Source organism: Podarcis liolepis (assembly GCF_965112155.1).
Source record: "Podarcis liolepis genome assembly, chromosome: 7".
In the NCBI taxonomy this organism is placed as follows: domain Eukaryota; kingdom Metazoa; phylum Chordata; class Lepidosauria; order Squamata; family Lacertidae; genus Podarcis; species Podarcis liolepis.
This window is the reverse complement of record NC_139561.1, coordinates 86,694,031-86,718,855: the sequence shown is the minus strand read 5'-3', so window position 1 is coordinate 86,718,855 and position 24,825 is coordinate 86,694,031. Positions and strand designations below refer to the sequence as shown.

Here is a 24,825-nt window from a genome sequence, read left to right as displayed (position 1 = left end):
CTTGTGCCGGCAAACTTTTGGCACAGCCCTGACCCCAGACAGGTATTTCCAAAGCGATTTCCGCCATCGGCTCGGAGAAGGGAAAATGAGAGGCAGATGGACGGAGCGGAATATACAAGCCAGCGGAAGCTTTTAACCCAGAGCCAAAGCATCCCACCCACTTAGCCGCCGTGCCCTTGCGGCGGGGAAAGGCATCTGGGCGGGCCCCATAGAGTCAAAGGTCATTGGTGCTCCGTGACCTTTCCCAGGGCCGGAGGAGAGGGACGGCTGGGCTTTCCTCGCTCTCGCTGTCTTTCCAAATCCAGGTGGACCTTTTAAAAGGAACAAAACAGAAAGGGCAGAGCAGCCTGTACAAACAGAGATCGCGCCCCAAAAAAGCATCCGTAGGGTGTGCTGGAGGCCAGTTGAAAAGCTTCGACCCAGGCATTTGAAAAGAACACTTTTCATCAGCTTAAAAGGAGCGAAAGAAAACGCTCTCTGCCCATTCACTGGGGAGGAGGTCTTTCCCCCGATTTGGATGACATTAAGGGACATTTCGGTGTGGATAAAAATAAGAGGCCTCAGAATTTTCAGAGAAAATCAACACACGCTTTGTTTTTAATAGGTAAAGGTAAAGGGACCCCTGACCATTAGGTCCAGTCGTGGCCGACTCTGGGGTTGCGGCGCTCAACTCGCTTTAGTGGCCGAGGGAGCCGGCGTACAGCTTCCAGGTCATGTGGCCAGCATGACTGAGCCGCTTCTGGCGAACCAGAGCAGCGCACAGAAACGCCGTTTACCTTCCCGCCGGAGCGGTACCTATTTATCCACTTGCACTTTGTGCTTTCGAACCGCCAACCTTCTAATCAGCAAGCCCTAGGCTCTGTGGTTTAACCCACAGCGCCACCCGCGTCCCCTATGCCCACTTACCTGAGAATTAGTCCCATGGGACTTGAAGAGACCTACATTTGAGTAAGCATGCGTAAGGTTGTGTCACTCATCATTAAAGCTTTTCTCCAGGTGAGGGATGGAGAGGCAGGTGAGCTATTCCTCACAATCACATATCCTCCAACCTTTCTCTGAAGAAAATAGGGACATCCCATTCCGTACCTTCCGACATTTCTCCAGTGAATGTAGAGACATCCCCCTCCCAACATTTCTTTGATGAGAATAGGGACGTCCTAAGGAAGAAAAGGGACGCGGGTGGCGCTGTGGGTTAAACCACAGAGCCTAGGGCTTGCTGATCAGAAGGTCGGCGGTTTGAATCCCCGCGACGGGGTGAGCTCCCATTGCTTGGACCCTGCTCCTGCTGACCTAGCAGTTCGAAAGCATGTCAAAGTGCAAGTAGATAGATAGGTACCACTCCGGCGGGAAGGTAAATGGCGTTTCCGTGCGCTGCTCTGGTTCGCGAGAAGTGGCTTATTCATGCTGGCCATATGACCCGGAAGCTGTACGCCGGCTCCCTCGGCCAATAAAGCGAGATGAGTGCCGCAACCCCAGAGTCGGACATGACTGGACCTAATGGTCAGGGGTCCCTTTACCTTTACCTTTAAGGAAAAACAGGACATTCCAGGATCAAATCAGAAACTGGGACGGCTTCTGTAAATCCGGAACTGTCCCTGGAAAACAGGGACATTTGGAGGGTCTGTAATTACCCCCTCAACATGCCAGGGATCCTTATCACCCCCCCCCCTCAAAAAAACCAGGATTCTTTGCAGGACTCTGCAACAGTTAAAGTGGTATCAAAGCAATATTTGTTTAAGTTGCTGCGATGTGACTCTGACTCAGAGCCAGGCCTGTGAGCTCAGTGTGGTGAGGAGCTCCTAGCCATGTGCAGAGTGCTGCATCCTTGGGCTTGAATAACCCCCTCCCCACCTGCCCACAGCCTCTGAAGGGTTGCATTTCAGAAGGTGGAAATGAGCTTGCTAAATGCGATGGAGATCTCATGTGCAGTGGAAAGGTGAGCCTATAATGTGGCCGTTTTGATATTCTCTTTCTTTCTCTCTCTCTCCCAGGGGATTTCCAGCGCTGGGAGGGCAGAGAAGGGTTGGGATTCCTCCTCCTCCTTCTCCCCCCCAGCTCTTTGTGTTATTCTGCCCATCCCTCTGGGGTGGGGGGAGGGCAGAGAAGAGGAGCGAGATCTGGAGATAAATAACTTAATTAAAGTCTCTCTCCTTAATTGATGCAAAGTCACTTTCCTCGCCTCCTCCCCAGATGACGTCTTAATTCTCCACAGCAGCAGCGCTCTGGGTCTGCCGGGCAAAGCTCTGCGGGTGGAGACCTGGGCAAATTTCGGGGCCTGGGTCTTCCGTGGGTCAAACCCACATCCTCTCGTGAATGTTTTTAAGGCAGAGCTGTGGGGACTGGTTTGGCCCCGCAAGTTGTTTCCCTTAAGCCAGGCTATTCAGCTGAGGTTTATTGAAGGCGGAGGAAAGGTATTGTGTGCCTCCCACGTGTCTTCCAAGTTTAAGGACTAGAAACTTAATATATATATATATATATTGGTTGATTTTTCAAACACCACTTTACAGGCTTCCTGTCCCACCTGCCTTCCACGGTTTCCATATTTGCCCTTAAACGCTGCATATTTCATATATAATATTCAATACATCCATCCTAACCTATTTATCTTAATAATTAGAAGGACTAGAAACTTGATTTAGGAGATTTGAGAGCCAAGGCAAGCAGGGTGGGAAGTTTCAAGAGATTCCTGATTCCCAGAGTTCCCTGTGAAAGAGGGGTTGATGGTTAAACCACTCTGGGAATGTTAGTTCTGGGAGGGGAATAAGGGGGTCTCCAGACAACTTTCATCATCCTTATATACGGTATATTTTTTCTAATATTTTGTTGGAAGCCTCCCAGAGTGGCTGGGGGCAGCCTATTCAGATGGGTGGCAAGAAATAATAAAATTATCATCAACAACATCTGCCCGGACACTGAGGTCCAGCGCCGAAGGCCTTCTGGCGGTTCCCTCACTGCGAGAAGCCAAGTGACAGGGAACCAGGCAGAGGGCCTTCTCGGTGGTGGCGCCTGCCCTGTGGAACGCCCTCCCACCAGATGTCAAAGAGAACAACAACTACCGGATTTTTAGAAGACATCTGAAGGCAGCCCTGTTTAGGGAAGCTTTTAATGTTTAATAGGTTATTGTATTTTAATATGTTGTTGGGAGCCGCCCAGAGTGGCTGTGGAAACCAAGCCAGATGGGTGGGGTATAAATAATAATAATAATAATAATAATAATAATTATCAGGGCTTTTTTTTCAGCCGGAACTCAGTTCTAGCACCTCTCAGGTGGACTCCATTGCCGTTATAAGTGAAGTGTTTTGGCACCTCTTTTTTTCTAGAAAAACAGCACTGATTATTATTATTATTAAACTACATCTCCCGGAATCCTTTGGGGGAAGCCATGACTATTTAGAGTGGGATCAGAGTGCTTTATATGTGGATTGCGAATGTGGCCTAACACTGAGTGTTTGGATTTAGCATGTGGGGGGTTTAAACTGGGTGGGGGGTGTCCAGATTCAATTTAAGATTAAAACCTTTATTTCAGAACACGGCCACAGAACATTAGAAAATGACTCCCAGCGCCTGGCATGCAGAGAGCTCTTTACAGAGGAGGCAGGACAAGCCATAGATAGCCTTATCCTCTGCGAATTTCCCTGATCCTCTTTCAAAGCCGTCCAAGGCCATCTCTGCCTCTAGTGGGAGGGAGTTCCGTAGTTTAACCACGCTCTTGGCTGCAGAAGGACTTTCTTTTGGCTGCCTTGAGTTCCAGGAAATCACACCTTGTGGCTCGGAAAACCTCCCTGCTGCTTTTTCTGCCAGCTCAGCGGTGAAGAGTTTGGCTCAGACCCCAGTTCTCCCAACAGCCCCAGCGGAAAGGAAGCGGGAAGAGTTTAGAGAACAGGCGAGGGGGTGGAAGTTTATAAAACCAGGCGGGACAGAGGAAAGCTTTTCTCGGTGTCTCTCGCAACGCTGGAACTGGTGGACGTCCAGCGAGCCGGAGATACAAGAAAGGACTTCTTCATGCAGCGCATAGACTGTGGAACTACCTGCCACCGGAGGCTGCGATGCCACCGTCTTGGATGGCTTTAAAAGAGGGCTGGATGAGAAGCCTGTGATGGCTTCTAGCCACGATGGCTCTCTCCTGCCGCCACAGTCAGAGGCATCAAAGTTGCTGGTTCAAATCTTGAGTTTGAATCCTGATTGCTGGTTTCCAACAAGCTGGCATGAGAACAGGATTCTGGACGAGATGGACCATTGGCTCTTATGTTCTAAGAGTCCAAGCCCCCTAAAATTTCCTCTGATTAAAAAAAAAAGGGACATCCTGTTCAATAATAATAAGAATAATAATATTTTTATTATTTATACCCCGCCCATCTGACTGGGTGGCCCCAGCCATTCTGGACCGCTTCCAACATATATAAAGCATAATAAAACATTAAACAACTTCCCCATGCAGGGCAGCTTTCAGATCTCTTCTAAAGCGGGCACCCCCAACCTTCGGCCCTCCAGATGTTTTGGACTACAATTCCCATCATCCCTGACCACTGGTCCTGTTAGCTAGGGATCATGGGAGTTGTAGGCCAAAAAATCTGGAGGGCCGAAGGTTGGGGATGCCTGTCCTAAAGGTTGTATATTTACTTATCTCCTTGGTTCGGGGGTTGCATAACTCCATACCCTCCAACATTTCTCCGATGAAAATAGGTAAAGGTACCCTTGACCATTAGGTCCAGTCGTGACCGACTCTGGGGTTGCGGCGCTCATCTCGCTTTATTGGCCGAGGGAGCCGGCGTACAGCTTCCGGATCATGTGGCCAGCAGGACTAAGCCCCTTCTGGTGAACCAGAGCAGCACATGGAAACGCCGTTTACCTTCCCGCTGGAGCGGTACCTATTTATCTACTTGCACTTTGACGTGCTTTCGAACTGCTAGGTGGGCAGGAGCAGGGACCGAGCAACGGGAGCTCACCCCGTTGCGGGGATTCAAACCGCCGACCTTCTGATTGGCAAGTCCTAGGCTCTGTGGTTTAACCCACAGCGCCACCCGCATCCCAACAGCGCCACACATCCTAAGGAAAAGCGGGACATTTCGTTATCAAATCAGAAACTGGGATGGCTTCTGTAAATTCAGGACTGTCCCTGGGAAATAGGGATGCATGGGGAGCAGGGAGGTGGCCCTATGGATTTTATAGGACTGCACCTTTCAGCATCTCTGAGCATTGGCTTGGCTGGCGGGCAGGAGATGGAAACACAATAACAACGCCCGGGGTGGTTTTTGTTAGATGTTTCTCCCCGTTCTGACCTGCTCTGTCAGGTCCCAGGCCAGCGAGCTGAAACCTAACCAACTGGCTCACAGCCTGAGGCCAACAGCTGGGTCTTGGGTTCGACTCAGCACACACAAACACACACACACTGGCTCCCAAAGATTCCAGTAAGCCGGAGCCGAGAGTGTGCTGAGCACTGAAAAGTTCTAATTGCATTTAATAAATAGGGATGCATTCATTTAAATGGATCGTACGAAGGTATGCATTTAAATATTCAAATGCTTCGGAGGGTAATGAATAAAGAGTAGCAACAGAGCCTTCTGCAAACGTGGCGTTTTGCAAAGAACGAGAACGCAGGGGTCGGGAACGACACAGAGAAAATGGGGTAAAATAGTGGAATTATTATTATTATTATTATTATTTATACCAGGGGTAGGCAACCTAAGGCCCGGGGGCTGGATGTGGCCCATTCGCCTTCTCAATCTGGTCTGCGGACGGTCCGGGAATCAGCGTGTTTTTACATGAGGTTGAATCCTGATAAGACAGAAGTACTGTTTTTGGGGGACAGGGGCGGGCTGGTGTGGGGGACTCCCTGGTCCTGAATGGGGTAACTGTGCCCCTGAAGGACCAGGTGCGTAGCCTGGGAGTCATTTTGGACTCACAGCTGTCCATGGAGGCACAGGTCAAATCTGTGTCCAGGGCAGCTGTCTACCAACTCCACCTGGTACGCAGGCTAAGACCCGACCTGCCCGCAGACTGTCTTGCCAGAGTGGTGCATGCTCTGGTTATCTTCCGCTTGGACTACTGCAATGTGCTCTATGTGGGGCTACCTTTGAAGGTGACCTGAAAACTGCAGTTAATCCAGAATGCGGCAGTTAGATTGGTGACTGGGAGCGGCCGCCGAGACCATATAACACTGGTCCTGAGAGACCTACATTGGCTCCCAGGAAGTTTCCGAGCACAATTCAAAGTGCTGGTGCTGACCTTTAAAGCCCTAAACGGCCTCGGTCCAGTATACCTGAAAGAGCATCTCCACCCCCATTGTTCTGCCTGGAAACTGAGATCCAGCGCCGAGGGCCTTCTGGCAGTTCCCTCACTGTGAGAAGCCAAGTTACAGGGAACCAGACAGAGGGCCTTCTCGGTAGTGGTGCTCGCACCATGGAACGCCCTCCTGTCAGATGTCAAGGAAATAAACCACTACCTGAATTTTAGAAGACATCTGAAGGCAGCCCTGTTTCGGGAAATTTTTAATGTTTGATGTTTTATTGTGTTTTTAACATTCTGTTGGGAGCCGCCCAGAGTGGCTGGGGATAATAATAACTTATTATTATCATCATCATCATCATCACAGATAATAATAAATTATTATTATTATTATTAGTAGTAGTAGTAGTAGTAGTAGTAGTAGTAGAATGTGTCCTATTTAAAATGCATCTTTGGGTTATTTGTGGGGCATAGGAATTCATTCATTCCCCGCCCCCCCCCAATATAGTCCGGCCCCCCACATGGTCTGAGGGACAGTGGACTGGCCCCCGGCTGAAAAAGTTTGCTGACCCCTGATTTATACCCTACCCATCTGACTGGGTTTCTCCAGCCACTCAGGGCAGCTTCCAACATAACATAAAATAAATACACAACTAAACACCAAGCATTACAAACTTCTCAATACAAGGGAAGGGAAGTTTTTAATGTGTGACATTTTAATGTATTTTTAATTTTTGTTGGAAGCCGCCCAGAGTGGCTGGAGAAACCCAGCCAGATGGGCGGGGTACAAATATTAATTATTATTATTATTATTACAGTGATACCTGATGATCGTCTTCTAAAGCAACTACAGTGGTACCTCGGGTTACATACACTTCAGGTTACATACGCTTCAGGTTACAGACTCCGCTAACCCAGAAATAGTACCTCAGGTTAAGAACTTTGCTTCAGGATGAGAACAGAAATCGTGCTCTGGCGATGCGGTGGCAGCAGGAGGCCCCATTAGCTAAATTGGTGCTTCAGGTTAAGAACAGTTTCAGGTTAAGAACGGACCTCCGGAACGAATTAAGTACTTAACCTGAGGTACCACTGTATTATTACAAGGCTGCCTTCAAATGTCTTTGGAAAGTCAGGTGTGGTTCTTGAAGTTACCTGCATTTAAACTTATGGGGCAATCGTGCTCAGAAGTACATCCCTCTGACTTCAGTGGGGCTGCCACCTGGGCAGGTGGGGTTAGGGTTGCAGAGGATGAGGACTTATAGAATCTCAGAATTGTACTGGAAGGGACCTGAGGGTCATCTAGTCCAACCCCCGGCAATGCAAGTATCTCAACTAAAACATCCATGACAGATGGCCGTCCGACCTCTGCTTAGAAACCTCCAAGGAGTGCATTGTGCGATCCTTCCAAGATCAGAGACAGGCTCCTTTGGAGTGCCAGTTTCTGGAGAACAAGCTCAGAGCTGGTTGCCCTCACAACAACCCTGTGAGGCCGGCTGCCGGTGTTCCCCTTTCACAGATGGCAAAACTGAGGCTCTGACTTTCCCAAGTTTGCAGGGGCTCTCTGGAGCAGAAAAGAGTACCGTACTTTCCCGTCAATAAGATACCCCCGTGTATAAAGGTAAAGGGAACCCTGACCATTAAGTCCAGTTGTGACCGACTCTGGGGTTGCGGCGCTCATCTCGCTTTATTGGCCGAGGGAGCCGGCGTACAGCTTCCGGGTCATGTGGCCAGCATGACTAAGTGGCTTCTGGAGAACCAGAGCAGCGCACGGAAACGCCGTTTTCCTTCCTGCCGGAGTGGTACCTATTTATCTACTTGCACTTTGACGTGCTTTCGAACTGCTAGGTTGGCAGGAGCAGGGACCGAGCAACGGGAGCTAACCCGTTACGGGGATTCGAACCGCCGACCTTCTGGTCGGCAAGTCCGAGGCTCTGTGGTTTAACCCACAGCGCCACCCCCGTGTATAAGACTAGCCATATTTTGGGGGACTCCAATTTAAGAAAATGGAGGTGGGGTGGGGAGATGACACAGAGCTGTTGAGCTTTTTTTTAAGGTTGCCAAAAATTGTTCACCCACACGCATGGCTAAATCCATCTCCCATCTGTCCCATCACCGGCAGAGTTGTTGAGCTGTTTTTGGGGTGGAATTGCGGAAAATCGCTCACCCGCCGCTAATGATCCCAAAGACCCACAGCCGCCAATCAGCCGCGCTATTGCCACAGAGACAGCCAATCGCAAACAGGCCTTCACAGACCCACCAATCACTCGCCCCGTTGCCGCAGAAAATGTCCTGCTCACAGTTGCAACCAAACGCCCATGTGCTACCCATGTATAAGATCCACCTCGGATCAAATCTATGCTTTCAGGTGCCATAAGAAAGCTGCAGAGATAGCGCAGGATAGTGCGCACCCCGGAAATGATCTCTTTCAGCTTCTGCCTTCTGGAAGAAGGTACAGTGGTACCTCGGGTTACATACATTTCAGGTTACACACTCCGCTAACCCAGAAATAGTGCTTCAGGTTAAGAACTTTGCTTCAGGATAAGAACAGAAATCGTGCTCCAGCGGCGCGGCAGCAGCAGGAGGCCCCATTAGCTAAAGTGGTGCTTCAGGTTAAGAACAGTTTCAGGTTAAGAACAGACCTCCGGAACGAATTAAGTACTTAACCAGAGGTACCACTGTACAGGGCTATAAAGACTAGGACTAGCCGCCTGAGAAACAGTTTCTACCCAAATGCAATACAGTATAAGGAGTCTCTGTAGTATATTGTATTTTAAAATGGGGTTTCAGAGTTTTTAGGGGTTTTTGAATGTCTTATGTAGGTTTTTCAATTTCATTGTTCTGTTTGGGACAATGACAATAAAGATATCGTATCGTATCTGAGTGGGACTCACGCTGACCAGAATTCTCATTGTTTCCTTGAATCTATCGGGTTTCTCAAGTATGGGAAATCTCACGAGACGCGTTTCCAAGTCAGGGTTTGGGTTGGCTTTCTGTTGTGTGCCCCCCCCCCCGAGCTCTGTTTCGACAGATCCGATCCAATATCAGATCCGAATTCCTGTGTGAACATTTTCCATCTGCCCTACCTGCGAGCAAAGCTGGGTTTCCCCGAAAGGGGAGCTTTGGGGGCGATCAGGGCTTGCGACTCTCCCTTTCCTTTCCTCTCTCTTGTGTGCCAAAACTAGATCTTTGTGTGGGCAGAAGGAATTTGCGAGGAACCTTGCCAATCTCTCGGAGCTCTCTTCCCAGCTTTGGAGTTCTGGTGGTGGTTGAGGGAGTGGTGTCCGAGGGCTACAGCTCAGAGCCAGGGAGACGTTCTCTTGTTTGTCTCCAGATCTCCCCAAGTGTACATGAAGCGTTGGGAAAATTTTGTAATGTGCGAAAGGGGTATGTCATAGAGTTGGAATGGACCGTGTGTGTGTGTGTGTGTGTGTGTGTGTGTGTGTGTGCGTTGGGATTTTGGGAACCCGGACTCCTGGATTCTGTCCACCGCTCCTTTCTTCTCTTTCGTGTGCCTCAGTTTCCACCTCCCTAAAATGGGTGCAGCCATCTGCCCCACCCAGATCCGAAATTTTATTTATAGAAATATTTATATATATTATAAAATATTCATTTGCAGTGGTACCTCAGGTTACATATGCTTCAGGTCACATACTCTTCAGGTTACAGACTCCAGTAACCCAGAAATAGTGCTTCAGGTTAAGAACTTTGCTTCAGGATGAGAACAGAAATTGTGCTTTTAGAAGACATCTGAAGACAGCCCTGTTCAGGGAAGCTTTCAATGTTTGATGTATTACTGTATTTTAATACAGCGGTACCTTGGGTTATATACGCTTCAGGTTACAGACTCCGCTAACCCAGAAATAGTGCTACAGGTTAAGAACTTTGCTTCAGGATGAGAACAGAAATCGTGCTCCGGCGGCGCAGCAGCAGCAGGAGGTCCCATTAGCTAAAGTGGTGCTTCAGGTTGAGAACAGTTTCAGGTTAAGTACAGACCTCTGGAACGAATTAAGTACTTAACCCGAGGTACCACTGTATTTGCAAAAATAAATCAGATAAATAAATAAATAAATAAATAAAATAAATCAGAGTGGTTTACAACAAATGTACATAGAAGCCGTACAATAAAAGCAATATTTTTAAAAAGTTAAAATCGGGAATCAGCTAAGCGTTGTGGGAAAATGTGTCCTTTTTGGATGAAGTTGTTGTTGTTGTTGTTGTTGTTATTGTTGTTGTTATTATTATTATTATTATTATTATTATTATTATTATTATTATTATATTTGTACATAGCCCTTTATCCAAAGAGTCCTGGTAGTTGTATTTTGTTAAGGGCTTTTTTTTTGGGGGGGGGGTAAAATTGTTGTTGTTAATCCGTAGATCTCATGGTGATTCACACATAAAATCACAATACATTCCTAATGAACTGCATATGAACTGGAGGGGTTGCACCAGTAAAGAATCATTTACTTCAAAGTGAAAGCGCGTTTACTGCTCAACCCTGCTTTAGTAATTACTATTTCATTTTATAACGATGGATGGAAATTAAAAGATGTAAAACGAAACTGTCAAATAGCCACGAGGAATGAGTACTTTGTGCGCGAGTTAAAATAATAACAAAGTCCAAGTAAAGACGATTGACGTTATCAGATCATCCAAGTCGAGTTCCAGATTTGCCTGGCTTTGATGGGGGCTGTCTTGAAAATGATGGTACTGCTGTATATTAAATAAAGGGATGAAAATGCATTCTGTGAATTGCCTGCGTAGGCCTGGGTGGGATGGAAGAGTTTTCAGCTGGTGTTCAAAAGTTGAAACAGAAGATGTTTGCTGAATCTCTAGTGGCAGAGAGTTCCATAGGACCGGGCTGGCGACACTAAAGGCTTGGGGGTTTCTTTTGTCATTGTCAAATAAGCCTCACCAACTCGGGAACAACGAATGATGTTCCTGCAGTTGATCTTGGTGATCGAGCTGGGATTTGAGGGTGCAGGGCTTGGTAAATTACCGTATTTTTCACCCTATAGGACGCACTTTTCCCCCTTCAAAAATGAAGGGGAAATCTGGGTGCATCCTATGGGGCGAATGCAGGCTTTTGCTGAAGCTTGGAGAGCGAGAGGGGTCGGTGCGCACGGACCCCTCTCGCTCTCCAGGCTTCAGGAAGACATCCGCAGCCTAGGCAGCCCTGTGGGAGTTCCCCACAGGGCTCCCCACGCTGCGGGTAGCAGCCTGCCGCCCAGCGGGCGGGGCGTCCTGATGCAGAGCGCCCCTTGCGCCGGGCAGACATCGGCCAGCCCCACAAGCTTGGGGGACAGCAGGGAGGCGCAGCGCTACCACCCTGCTGTTCCTTGACCTGGTTCGGTTTCCCCGACCTGCTTTTGGGGGGGAAATAAAGGAATTTTCCCCCTTTATTTTCGCCCCCAAAAACTAGGTGCGTCCTATGGGACGGAGCGTCCTATGGGACGAAAAATACGGTACTACACGGACATTGAACCTGGTATTTCCTTTATTTTAGGGTTGCCATATTTGAAAAAATGAAAATCGGAACACAAAAGTTGTTGAGCTTCCTTCTTGGCCAAAGCTCTTGAGTTTATTTTTTGCAAAGAAGTTTTAAAGCTATTTTTTTTAGGGAAATTGCAAAAAAAAAAAAAATCTACACCACCAATATGGGAAGGTTTCCCTGGACATTAAAAACGATTTACGAAATCGAGTATAGGGCGGTATATATAAATTCAATAAATAATAATAATAATAAAATTCCACCCGGACACCATTTTTGACGGGCGAATCCTGGCTATGTCCAGGAAATTCCAGACATATGGCTTTATTTCCTGGTATGTGGAGCCGGCCCTACTATTAGGCAAAATGAGGCCACTTGCCTCAGGCGGCAAAATGCTTGGGGCATGGGGAGTAACAGGCCCCTCTGTTGGAGGACTGAGCGTGCTGCTGCCCTGCCCGTAAATTTGTGCCTCAGGTGTTGTGGAGCACACTGTCCTGTCACCAGTGTTGGATTAAGATTTGGCGGCCTGCCCAGTTGGCTTCTGTATGTGGAATGGGGTAGACGTTGGGGTCGCCATCTTGTCATTCACCTTTGTTGCAGGAATTTATGTATAGGTTGGGGGCGGGTTGCCCCTCCAGCAGATATCATGCCCATGCAGCCCACTACCAAAACCAGCACAATCGCTTTTGTGACTTTTGTGATTTGTCCCCATAAAACACTCCATCAGTGTTTCTTCCTATCTATTCAAAGGGTCTTTGCTGCACGATACCAAATGTAAGAATTCACTGATAAATGTATCTCTGTACTGGCTCACTGGGAAAACTTCAGAAATTCATATAGACAGGTGAGCTCAGCTGCTCAGCAGCCCCTCTGCCTGAGTGATAATCCCTGGCATCCTGATACCTGAGTGCAAGACAGGTAGCCATTCCAGAAATAACAAACCCAGATGAAGACAAAAGGGTGGGATTAACTTGGCTGGGAAACAGGGAAATGTAAAGATCTCTTTTGCTTCACTTGATGGGTGTTTGGTGGAGGGCAAGGAGAACCATGGGGCAGGGTCCAGGATGCTCAGATTACTGCCCCCAGACCTCCCCTTTCATGATGTAACCGTGATGTATTAGTGATGTAGTTTGAGGGGGTGTAATATGGGGATGAGCAGCTAATAAAAGTTTGGGGGTTCTTTTGTTCTGTGCTTCCATCTTGTTCCACCTGGTGGCAGGTGGGAGTCCTGTCGCGACAGTCTTCAATCAAGACCAAGCCTACTGGCTGCTGTTTTGCTCTGGTATTCCTGGCTGGTGTCCTTGTTTTTTGTCCAAGGGAGCCCCCAGGTTTCTCCGTTAACACCTTGTTCAGCAAAAGGTCTTTGGCTGGCCCTACTGGAATGGCTGCTGGAGAGAGAGCCCCTTCCCCACCCTCTTTGCAGCTTCTGGGAAATGGGACATGCCAGTTTTTTAAGCACCGTGATAGCACTCAAAACTGTCATGGCTCCTCCCCCAAGGAATTCTGGGAGCTGTAGTTTGTGAAGGGTGCTGACGGATGTCAGGAGACCACAGTTCTCCTCACAGACCTACAGTTCCCAGAGTGGTTTTACAATCCATCTCTCTTCTCAGGGAATTTTGGGAATCTGTGAGGAGAATCACGAAGAGTCGGACACGATTAAACGACTAAACAACAAGTGAGGGGAATTAGAGGTGTCCTGATGACTCTCGGCACCCCTTTTTAAAAGATAAAATATAGTTTTAATGATTTCCATTGTATAACAACAATTAAAAAGGGGAAAAAGCAAAAATACAGAAGCAAAATCCCATTTTATCCCCCTCCGGGACGGTTCAGTCTACAGTATTTAAGTTTGCTGAAGTCCAGTCTGTGATTTCGGTGGTTTCCATTCTTCAGTAAAATGTTTTATAAAAGGAGGCTATATTTCATCAGAATAATTTCCAGCATTTGCATTATTCAACGCATGCAATCTCTTTGCCAGTTTTTCCTGATTCAGCTGTTGACCATACATTCTGTTTCCAACGAGAAAAACAGAATGCTTTCCAGTTCTGTGCCACTGCTTGGCATATTCCTACAAAAAGAAAAAATATTAGTCCTTTATAGCAAAGGTCAGATCGCCCTTAACAAACTACAACTCCTAGGCTTTTTTTGGGGGCTGGGGGGAAGCCATGGCTGTTTAAATTGGGATCATGGTGCTTTACATGTATGGTGTCCCAGGATGAAAATCTCCCGTAACCAAATGCCTTGTTCCTTCTAGCGCTCGTACTCTCTGGTTCTGGAGGCCTGGGATGCCGCCAACGCTTCTGACGTCACCAGCCAAGGTAAGGAGCTGCTCTCTCACCTGGGGGAGCCAGCAGGGTGGGGTTCCAGACAGGGACACGGTTAGGATTTTGAGACCCTCCATGTTCAGAGCCATAGCTGTCAAGCGTCCCTTATTTGGCGGGACAGTCCTTTATCCCAGCGCCATGTCCCGCTGCTGTCCCTTATTGATGATGTCCCTTAAATAAGCTACTGAAGGTAATGGGGCCCTTTCTGTGTCCAACTGTCCTTTGTCAATAACAAATTGTTGCTGTTTTTTTTGTGTTGAATATGTGCTATATGGTAATTTATGGACCTAATAGGTATCTAAAGCCATTTGCACGCAACAAAATATGTATTTTATCAAAGTAATTGTTGATCCCTTATTTTGGCTGCTGATCCCTTATTTTCCAGGCTGCTGGTCCCTTATTTTCAAATCTGTAAGTTGACAGCTATGTTCAGAGCAGTCTACCCCTGAATATCAGTTGCAGCAAAGGAGGTCTCTTGCCTTCAAACCCTGCTTGCTTGTGGGTTTCCTAGGGCTACCTCACTGCCCATGATGGAGGTCTAGGTGAACTGCCATTCATCTGATCCAGCAGAGCTCCTTAGCTGTCTAATAATAATAATAATAATAATAATAATAATATTTTTTTATTTATACCCCGCCCTTCTCAGTTCAGAAAACAGGGCTCAGGGTGGCTAACAACAAATTTAAAACACTGAATTGATGCAACAAAAAACAGCATAAAATACAGTATAAAACGTGAATAACAAAAAATTCAGAATTCAAAAATCAATTTAGGGGGGAAATCCATCCAATAAACATTAGATGATCACCAGGGCTAGCTGGCTAAATTAGTCTTATTTGGGCCAGCGAGGAGACCAGGGGAGAATTAGCTGTGGGATCCCAGAGCGGGTAATCTTCATAAAAAAGGGAAGGGGAGGGAAGGAAGGAAGGGGAATAAATGATCAGGCTAAGCTCAGATTGAAAGCCAGGCGGAACAGCTCTGTCTTACAGGCCCTGCGGAAGGAAGTTAAATCCTGCCGGGCCCTGGTCTCATGGGACCAGGTTGGAGCCATCACCGAGAAGGCCCTGGCCCTGGTAGAGGACAATCCACCAATGTGGTGGAGGCACAGAGGCAAGGAAGCTTCTGCAAAACTGGATGAATATAGTTTCGGGTTCCTTTTATGCGTTTGCCACTCCATAAATGACTCACGGGCAGGCTGCCACACGGACCTTATTGTGGACTGGTAACTTGTGCGGGCCCATTTGCAGTGCTGTCCAGGTGCAGGACTGTAGCAGGGTGGTAAATCTCTTGTTTTGTGTGGAAAAGGTCCTGATTTTTATCCCCGGCAGCCGCTCCAGGTAGGGATGCGAATGCCCCCTACTTGGCAGCTTGGAGAGCCACTGCCGGCCAGTGCAGAGCGTATTGCCCCATTCGCTCTACGTGGGGCTGCCCTTGAGACTGACCCAGAAACTCCCGCGGGTGCAGAATGCCGCAGTGAGACTCCTTACGGGGTCCTTGCCGCGGGATCACATTCACCCAGTGCTATACCAGCTGCACTGGCTCCCGGTGGAGTACAGGATCAGGTTCAAGGTGCTGGTTTTAACCTTTAAAGCCCTATACGGCCTAGGACCCTCGTACCTACGGGACCGCCTCTCCTGGTATGTCCCACAGAGAAACTTACAGTCTTCAAATAAAAACATCTTGAAGGTCCCAGGCCACAGAGAGGTTAGGCTGGCCTCAACCAGAGCCAGGGCTTTTTCGGCTGCGGCTCCAGTCCGGTGGAACGCTCTGTCACAAGAGACTAGGGCCCTGCGGGACTTGACATCTTTCCGCAGGGCCTGCAAGACGGAGCTGTTCCACCAGGCCTTTGGTCAGGGCGCAGCCTGACTCCCTCCTCTGGCAATCTTTACAGAACTTAAGCTTAATGGTTGCCATCAATTGGATTTTAATTACCGCATTTTTCGCTCTATAAGACGCACCAGACCACAAGACGCACCTAGTTTTTGGAGGAGGAAAACAAGAAAAAATATATTCTGAATCTCAGAAGCCAGAACAGCAAGAGGGATCACTGCACAGTGAAAGCAGCAATCCCTCTTGCTCTTCTGGCTTCTGGGATAGCTGCGCAGCCTGCATTCGCTCCATAAGACGCACACACATTTCCCCTACTTTTTAGGAGGGAAAAAGTGAATCTTATAGAGCAAAATATACGGTAATTTTTATAATGAAATGTTTTTAGAATGCTGCACTATTTTATTGTTGTTAGCCACCCTGAGCCCGGCTTCGGCTGGATATAAATAAAATTTATTATTATTATTATTATTATTGAGCTTGGTGGACCAGTGGCCGTTGACTGGCTGCAAGTTAGCTTCCTCCCTTCTGATGCACCCAGGCAGTTTTGGGTCTTCCACCTCTGCCTTTGTCTTTGGAAATTTGCCGGGTGATTTAGTGAGTCTCCTCTCCCGCGCCCTTGCCTTTCTCGCCCTCTCCTTCCAGGCGGAGGGCAGCTGATGGAGCGGGTGACCCGTTCGGGAATGCTGAACCCTGGCGAAGGCTGGCAGGACCTGTGGCATCACGGGCGCAGCACCTCGCTGGAGTACCGGGTGCGGGTGCGCTGCCAAGAGCATTACTACGGCCCGGCCTGCAACTTCCTGTGCCGGCCCCGCGACGATTTCTTCGGGCACCACAGCTGCGATGCTGCGGGCAACAAGGTCTGTCTGGACGGCTGGACGGGAGACGAATGTACACGGGGTATGTCCCGGGACGTCCGGCTGGTGCGGGGCGGAGGAGAGGAAGAAGGGGCTCCATTGGGGGAGGGCGGGGAGAGAACCCAGGAGTCCTGCACTGGGTGCTATTTTCCGTCCTGGACTCCTGCCAGTAATATAGCTTTGTTAAAGGTAAAGGGTAAAGGGACCCCTGACCATTAGGTCCAGTCGTGGCTGACTCTGGGGTTGCGGCACTCATCTCGCTTTATTGGCCGAGGGAGCCGGCATACAGCTTCCGGGTCATGTGGCCAGCATGACTAAGCCGCTTCTGGCAAACCAGAGCAGCTCACGGAAATGCCGTTTACCTTCCTGCAGGAGTGGTACCTATTTATCTACTTGCACTTTGGCATGCTATCGAACTGCTAGGTTATGCATCCACAAATCTGGGAAAGAGAACCTGAGGCTCTGCTTAGACCCTACCCAGCCCCTTCATTCATTGATTCATTAATAATAATAATAATAATAATAATAATAATAATAATAATAATAATAATAATTTATTATTTATACCCCACCCATCTGGCTGGGTTTCCCCATCCACTCTGGGCGCCTACCAACAAAACACTAAAATACAATAACCTATTAACCATTAAAAGCTTCCCTAAACAGGGCTGCCTTCAGATGTCTTCTAAAAGTTTGGTAGTTATTTTTCTCTTTGGAATCTGGTGGGAGGGCGTTCCACAGGGCGGGTGCCACCACCGAGAAGGCCCTCTGCCTGGTTCCCTGTAACTTGGCTTCTCGCAATGGGGAAACCGCCAGAAGGCCCTCGGCGCTGGACCTCAGTGTCCGGGCTGAATGATGGGGGTGGAGACACTCCTTCAGGTATACTGGACTGAGGCCGTTTAGGGCTTTAAAGGTCAGCACCAACTTTTGCGTTGTGCTTGGAAACGTACTGGGAGCCAGTGTAGGTCTTTCAAGACCAGTGTTATATGGTCTCGGCGGCTGCTCCCAGTCACCAGTCTAGCTGCCACATTCTGGATTAGTTGCAGTTTCTGGGTCACCTTCAAAGGTAGCTCCACATAGAGTGTATTGCAGTAGTCCAAGTGAGAGATAACCAGAGCATGCACCACTCTGGCAAGTCAGTCTGCGGGCAGGTAGGGTCTCAGCCTGCGTAACAAATGGAGCTGATAAACAGCTGCCCTGGACACAGAATTGACCTGCGCCTCCATGGACACCTGTGAGTCCAAAATGACTCCCAGGCTGTGCACCTGGTCCTTCCGGGGCACAGTTACCCCATTCAGGACCAGGGAGTCCTCCACACCCGCCCGCCTCCTGTCCCACCAAAACAGTACTTCTGTTTTGTCAGGATTCAACCTCAATCTGTTAGCCGCCATCCATCCTCCAACCGCCTCCAGGCACTCACACAGGACCTTCACTGCCTTCACTGGTTCCGATTTGAAAGAGAGGTAGAGCTGGGTATCATCCGCATATTGATGAACACCCAGCCCAAACCCCCTGATGATCTCTCCCAGTGGCTTCATATAGATGTTAAAAAGCATGGGGGAGAGGACGGAACCCTGAGGCACCCCACAAGTGAGAGCCCAGGGGTCTGAACTCTCATCCTCCACCACCACTTTCTCTCCATGGCCCAGGAGGAAGGAGTGGAACCACTGTATAGCAGTGCCCCCAGCTCCCAGCCCCTCTAGACGGTCCAGAAGGATGTTATGGTCGATGGTGTCAAAGGCTGCTGAGAGATCCAGCAGAACTAGGAAACACTTGTGTAGTGGCAAATTCAGAAGTGTAGGGTCCCCTGGCCCCTCACAGCCATGTCCCTTCTACGATTAGACAGCTTTTTAAGACTGTACAATAAACTTACAGTTATGCAATAATAATAATCAGCAACAGCTTGCAACCAGCGTTCAAAACTCCCGTTGTTCTAGGCGCATTTAGCGACAGGGAATTTAATGAGTGCGAGCAGTTTCTGAGCTCTGAGCTCAGCAGTGCGACTAAGATTTCAAATTAAAACTGCAGAGTGGAAGGAAAGGAGGACCTTTTTCTGCCTCCCCACTTCCAGCTACTCTCTGAAGACTGGACAGGAGACCCTCATAAGCATATTAGGGGGTGGGCAGGGGAAGGACTACTAGACCATGTGAAAAATGAACATAATGTTTTAGCTGCAGTTCATTCATTTTCAGTACTGTATACCTGTTATTAAAAAAAGCATGTCTAGACATTCCGTTGTGCCCATAACCTAGGTGCCATTTAGCTCCTAGCTTTCGGGTGGCACTGTGGGTTAAACCACAGAGCCTAGGGCTTGCCGATCAGAAGGTCGGCGGTTCAAATCCCCGCGACGGGGTGAGCTCCCGTTGCTCGGTCCCTGCTCCTGCCAACCTAGCAGTTTGAAAGCACACCTGTGTAAGTAGATAAATAGGTACCGCTCGGGCGGGAAGGTAAACGGCGTTTCCGTGTGCTGCTCTGGTTCGCCAGAAGCGGCTTAGTCATGCTGGCCACATGACCCGGAAGTTGTATGCTGGCTCCCTCGGCCAGTAAAGCGAGATGAGCGTCGCAACTCCAGAGTCGGCCACGACTGGACCTAATGGTCAGGGGTCCCTTTGCCTTTACCTTCATATCTCAGTTTCAAACACTGCTAGCAATGATCAGTTTCAGCTAGTTCTACTATTTTCTGTGCATGTACTTGGGCAGGGGATTTGGAGTGCTCAGATATCTTCTTTCCAAGTGACCTAAGCTGTGTTTGCTGTGAAGTTTCATTGTTATCTAATAGAACCTGTCCCTTGAAACAGAAGCACCTTGCGTTTCAGTGCTCCTAAATGCTTACCTTTGGAACAGACCTCTGGGAAATTTGACTTCTTGTTTTGACCTATAAAGCCTGGTGCAGCTCAAGACCCCAATGCCTCAAGGACCCCAATGCCTCTCCCCCTAGGAACTGTCCCAGACCCTGCAATTATCATCTGAGGCCCTTCTTCATGAGAAGTCCGGAGGGTGGCACCACAGGAAAGGGCCTTTTCTGTGGTGGCTCCCTGCTTGTGGAACGCTCTCTCTCTCTCACAGAGACTCACCTGGCGTCATCAGTGTGCCAGGCAAAATCACTTCTTTTCTGCCAGGCCTGTGGCTTTTAATTATCTGGATTGTCTTTTAGATTTATTAATTTATTAGATCGTAATGGTGATGATTACAGTGGTGCCTCGCAAGACGAAAAGAATCCGTTCTGTGATTCTCTTCGTCTAGCGGTTTTTTTGTCTTGCGAAGCAAGACCATTGACAGATTAGCGGATTAGCGCTATTAGCGGCTTTTAGCGGCTTATCGGATCAGCTGATAAGCGGCTTAGCGGCTTAGAAAAAGGGGGGGAAGGAAAAAAAACCCGCAGGAACTCGCAAGACATTGTCGTCTTGCGAAGCAAGCCCATAGGAAATTCGTTTTGCGAAGCACCTCCAAAACGGAAAACTCTTTCGTCTAGCGAGTTTTCCGTCTTGCGAGGCATTCGTCTTGCGGGGCACCACTGTATCATCGCTCTGCCTGAATTTGCAACGCTCACATAAACTCCCCTCGTGTTTCTTGCAGCCATTTGCCGGCCGGGTTGTCACGAAACTCATGGGACCTGTGAGGAGCCTGGAGAATGCAAGTATGTACAGCTGAGTGTGGATGAATGGCGCAGCTTACCGGAAAAATAAGAAATCGAGATAACAAACTTTTTATTGAAAAAAGAATGGAAATGGTTTATTGAATATTTGCAGACAAATTGTAAAACAGATAAGAACATTGGAAGGATTATTGTACTAACCTGCAGTTTCGCAAGAGTATATACCGTATTTTTCGCTCTATAACACGTACCCGACCATAACACGCACATAGTTTTTAGAGGAGGAAAACAAGAAAAAAAAAATATTCTAAACGAAACAGTGGATGTATGATTTTTGTGGTTCATGCTGTGGCCACAGATGTGTGATCTGACAGTGAGTTTGGAGTAGCCCAATGCAAAAATCCTGAGGATCCATGTGGATCCATGGTTTGTAACCACGTTTTAAGTGGGGAGGGAAGGAAAAGCACTCAAGGGACAAGGAGCACGTGTGGGGTGTGTGGAGAAGGATGCTGCTAATAATGCAGAAGAGGGGTTTAAGCGGAGAAGAAGCACGCGTGGGGTGTGTGGAGAAGGATGCTGCTAATAATGCAGAAGAGGGGTATAAGGGGAGAAGGCTCCTCTCCTCTCCCACTTTGCTCCTTTAAAGCAAGCAGGCTCTTCTTTTCTCCCTCCTCCCCGCTCATCCCCGGCTTAGCGAGCTGAAAAACTTTGCTGCTATGTAGCGAGCTGAGTGGGGAGGAGAGAGGGACAGAGAGCCTGCTTGCTTTAAAGGAACCAACCAGACAGGAGCCGCTTACACTCGTGTAAGCGGCTCCTCTCCTCTCCCGCTTTGCTCCTTTAAAGCAAGCAGGCTCTCTGTCCCTCTCTCCTCCCCACTCAGTGGCTCTTCTCCCTCTTTGCTGTTTCAAAGCGAGCCACGGAGGAGGAAAGGAAGGGGAACCATGGATCCTCTGCTCACGACTGCAGCAGATCCCCACCACCACCCGTAGGCATTCCCTCCACAACACGCACAGACATTTCCCCTTACTTTCTAGGAGGGAAAAAGTGAGTGTTATGGTGCAAAAAATACGGTATTTAAAGCAGATGAATAAATGAACAAATTGAGTTAGTTTGGATATGCAGAAGATATTAAAAATAAATTTAAGGATCCGCAGAAAGAGGGGGGAAAGGAACTCAAGTTTTGAAATGTTAAAATGGCTGAAAAATTACTGAAATGTATAAACCTGAAAATCGTTTTTTTTTTAAAAAAAGAAGAAGTGATCTACAGATGAAGGGCGGTATAGAAATATAATAAATAATAATAATAATACAAATCCTGCGTTGTAGATCGTATTGGCCACAAACCAAAAGCAACAATTCAGCTGGGGAAGGAGTGATTAAAAAGAGAGGCTTTCAAAAGCACAGAACAGGAGGTGCCTGTCTCACGGGGACAGAGTTCTCTAATGTGGGTGACACCACAATGAAGGCCCTGCTCCCACTGGCTATGTGGCACTGCCAGGCTGGCCCCCTCAGCTGAGCTCAGGCACCAGGTGGGGCTATTGAGGAGAGGGCAAGGTGGTCTCTTAAAATAACCTGGTCCTGAGTTGTTTAGTGCTTTATAGACGAAAGAGAAGACTTTAGACTTGGCCCATTAGGACAGGGGCAGCCCGTGCCATTCCTTTCAAAAATGGCTACCTATGAATTTAAGTTGTCAGTCCCTTCAGGATTTCCCACATGTTTCTGGACACAACACTACGATCCCACTTTAAACAGTCACGCCTTCCACTCCCCCAAATAATTTTGGGAGCGGTAGTTTGATAAGGGTGCTGAGAATTGCCGGGAGACCCCTATTCCCTTCACAGAGCTATGGTTCCCAGGGTGGTTCAACACACCCTGGGAACAGTAGCAGCGATGGCTTCCCCCTTCCAAAGAATTATGGGAGTTGTAGTTTGTCAAGGGCGCTGAGTGTTGCCAGGAGGCCCCAATGGCTCCCAGAGTGGTTTAACCACCAACCAATAATAACCAATAATAACCCCTCTTTCCCAGAGAACTCTGGGAATTGCGGCACTGTGAGAGGAACAGAGGGGGTCTGCTAACATCTTGCAGCACCCTTAACCAACTACACTTCCCAGCATTCTTTGGGAGAAGCCATGTCTGTTTAAAGTGGTATCGTAGTGTTTTAAATGTGCCGTGTGGATGTAGCCTGTTGAAATCAGGGGCTAAGCAGTTGGCTCCTTACCTCTCTCGCCCTGACCTACCCACTGTGATCCACACGACGGTCACCTCCAGACTTGATTATTGTAACTCGCTCTATGTGGGGCTGCCCTTGAGACTGACCCAGAAACTCCAGCGGGTGCAGAATGCCGCGGCGAGACTCCTTACAGGGTCCTTGCCGTGGGATCACATTCATCCAGTGCTTTACCAGCTGCACTGGCTCCTGGTGGAGTACAGGATCAGGTTTAAGGTGCTGGTTTTGACCAGCCCTATACGGCCTCGGATCCTCGTACCTACGGGACCGCCTCTCCTAGTATGTCCCACGGAGGACCTTACGCCTTACGGTCTTCAAATAAAAACATCTTGGAGGTCCCAGGCCACAGAGATGTTAGGCTGGCCTCAACCAGAGCCAGGGCTTTTTCGGCCGTGGCCCCGATCTGGTGGAGCACTCTGTCACAAGAGACTAGGGCCCTGCGGGACTTGACATCTTTCCGCAGAGCCTGCAAGACAGAGCGGTTCCACCAGGCCTTTGGCCAAGGCACAGTCTGACCTCCTCCTTTGGCAATCCTCACAGAACTCTAGCCCAATGGTTGCCATTAAATTGATTTTGAACTGATTTTTAAATGAATTGATTTTAGAATGCTGTATTATTTTACTGCTGTTAGCCTCTCTGAGCCCGGCTTCGGCTAGGGAGGGTGGGATATAAATAAAATTTTATTATTATTATTTATTATTACTTTCAGTGGGTTTCCGCTGCGTGAAATTGGATTACGCAGCCCTGCGAGGTGCATAATGTTTGGGAACTGGGTTACCTCTCCCCCTTTTCCTGCTTCCCAAATTCTCCCCTCGCCACCAAGGAGCCGATTTCCTGGCCGGCCCCGGCAAGTGGAAGCCCGGCAGCTCCCCTCCAACGCCGGGGCAATGGCCTAGGGCAGGAAACAGCCAGCCAAGCCCCGCTGGGAGGAGAAGGAAGTTATGGGTCCCGGCCAGGAAAAATGATGTCACCCTTGGATCCCAGGGCCGATAAGGATGGGGTGTGGCACCGACTGCGGTTACGAGGAGGCCCAGCCCCTGATTGGGAAGCCTGGGCAGGGGCCAGGATCTTGACCAGCCGCCCAGCGCAATGACCCCGGTGGGGCAAGAAGGCTTTTTTGGCAAGCTGGGGGGGAAGCCAAGCCGAGCGACGGCTGCGTCAAAGGGCTAAATGGGGTTTCCGTGGAAAGTTCCCGATGCCACATTTACACATAGCTGTCAACGTTTCCCTTTTTAAAGGGAAATTCCCTTATTCCGAATAGGATTCCTCACAAGAAAAGGGAAACGTTGACAGCTATGCATTTATTTGCAGCATCCGTTTCCAAGTGCTGTGACCCTCCTTTAGACAGCCACGTCTTCCCCCAGGGGATCCTGGGAGTTGTAGTTTGTTCAGGGTGCTGAGAGTGGTTAGGAGACCCAGGTTCCCACACACACAGAGAACTACAATTCCCAGAGTTCCCTGCGAAGAAGGATTGGTTGTCAAACCGCTCTGGGAATTGTAGCTTTGTGAGGGGAATGGGGTGTCTGGACAGGCGATGGCCTTCACAGTTTTTTAGGGTGAAGCCGTTGTTGTCGCTGTTCTGCATTGGCGTAGGAGGTAAAGTCTCGCCATGTTTTTCATGGCCTGATTTTCCCTATCACCCTTTTGAAGGCGTCTTAGCTAGTGCCCATCACCGCGTTGTGGCGGTGAGTCCCAGAGGTTAACACTACGCCTGTCGGCCTTTCTGATCTCCTGTGAACCAGTGTCATGGTGTGACTCCAATGACTTCTAGAGTTAGGAAAAGGGGAGGAAGAAACGTCTCTGTCTCTCCCCCTCTCTGTGCAATTCCTTAATACGATAAGTATCTGCCATTTCTTCCCCTGTTCCACATGGCATGTGTTGCTGTTGTTAATTATACAGTGGTACCTCTGGTTGCGAACGGGATCCGTTCCGGAGGCCCGTTCGCAACATGAAAAGAGCGCAACCCGCAGCGGTGCGTCTGCGCCTGTGCGGGTTGCGATTTGCCGCTTCTGCGCATGTGCGTAACATCGTTTTGCGCGTCTGCGCATGTGTGAGCGGTGAAACACGGAAGTAACCCTTTCCGGTACTTCCGGGTCACCACGGGGTATAACCTGAAAGAATGTAACATGAAGTGGACATAACATGAGGTATGACTTTATAGGAATTTGCTGACATGCTCTGTAATTTGTATATTTGTTTTCCCCCTCCCAGTGCTCTGTATTTTTATGTTTTGAATGTTTGTTGTAAGCTGACTTGGGCACAGCTGCCCAAAAGCAGTA

General features: G+C 48.7%; 1 protein-coding gene across 1 annotated transcript in view; it reads left to right on the top strand.

Annotated features, from left to right (window-relative positions):
• The window catches only part of LOC310711103 (uncharacterized protein), a gene marked incomplete at its 5' end in the record, with an annotated part of 59,580 nt that overhangs the window by 11,044 nt on the left and 23,711 nt on the right, over nt 1–24,825 (top strand). Inside the window, 3 exons of the mRNA XM_083512575.1 lie at nt 13,971–14,034; nt 16,513–16,767; nt 20,301–20,361. Coding sequence (XP_083368701.1) covers nt 13,971–14,034; nt 16,513–16,767; nt 20,301–20,361 — 380 coding nt within the window. The remainder of the gene's footprint in view (nt 1–13,970; nt 14,035–16,512; nt 16,768–20,300; nt 20,362–24,825) is intronic.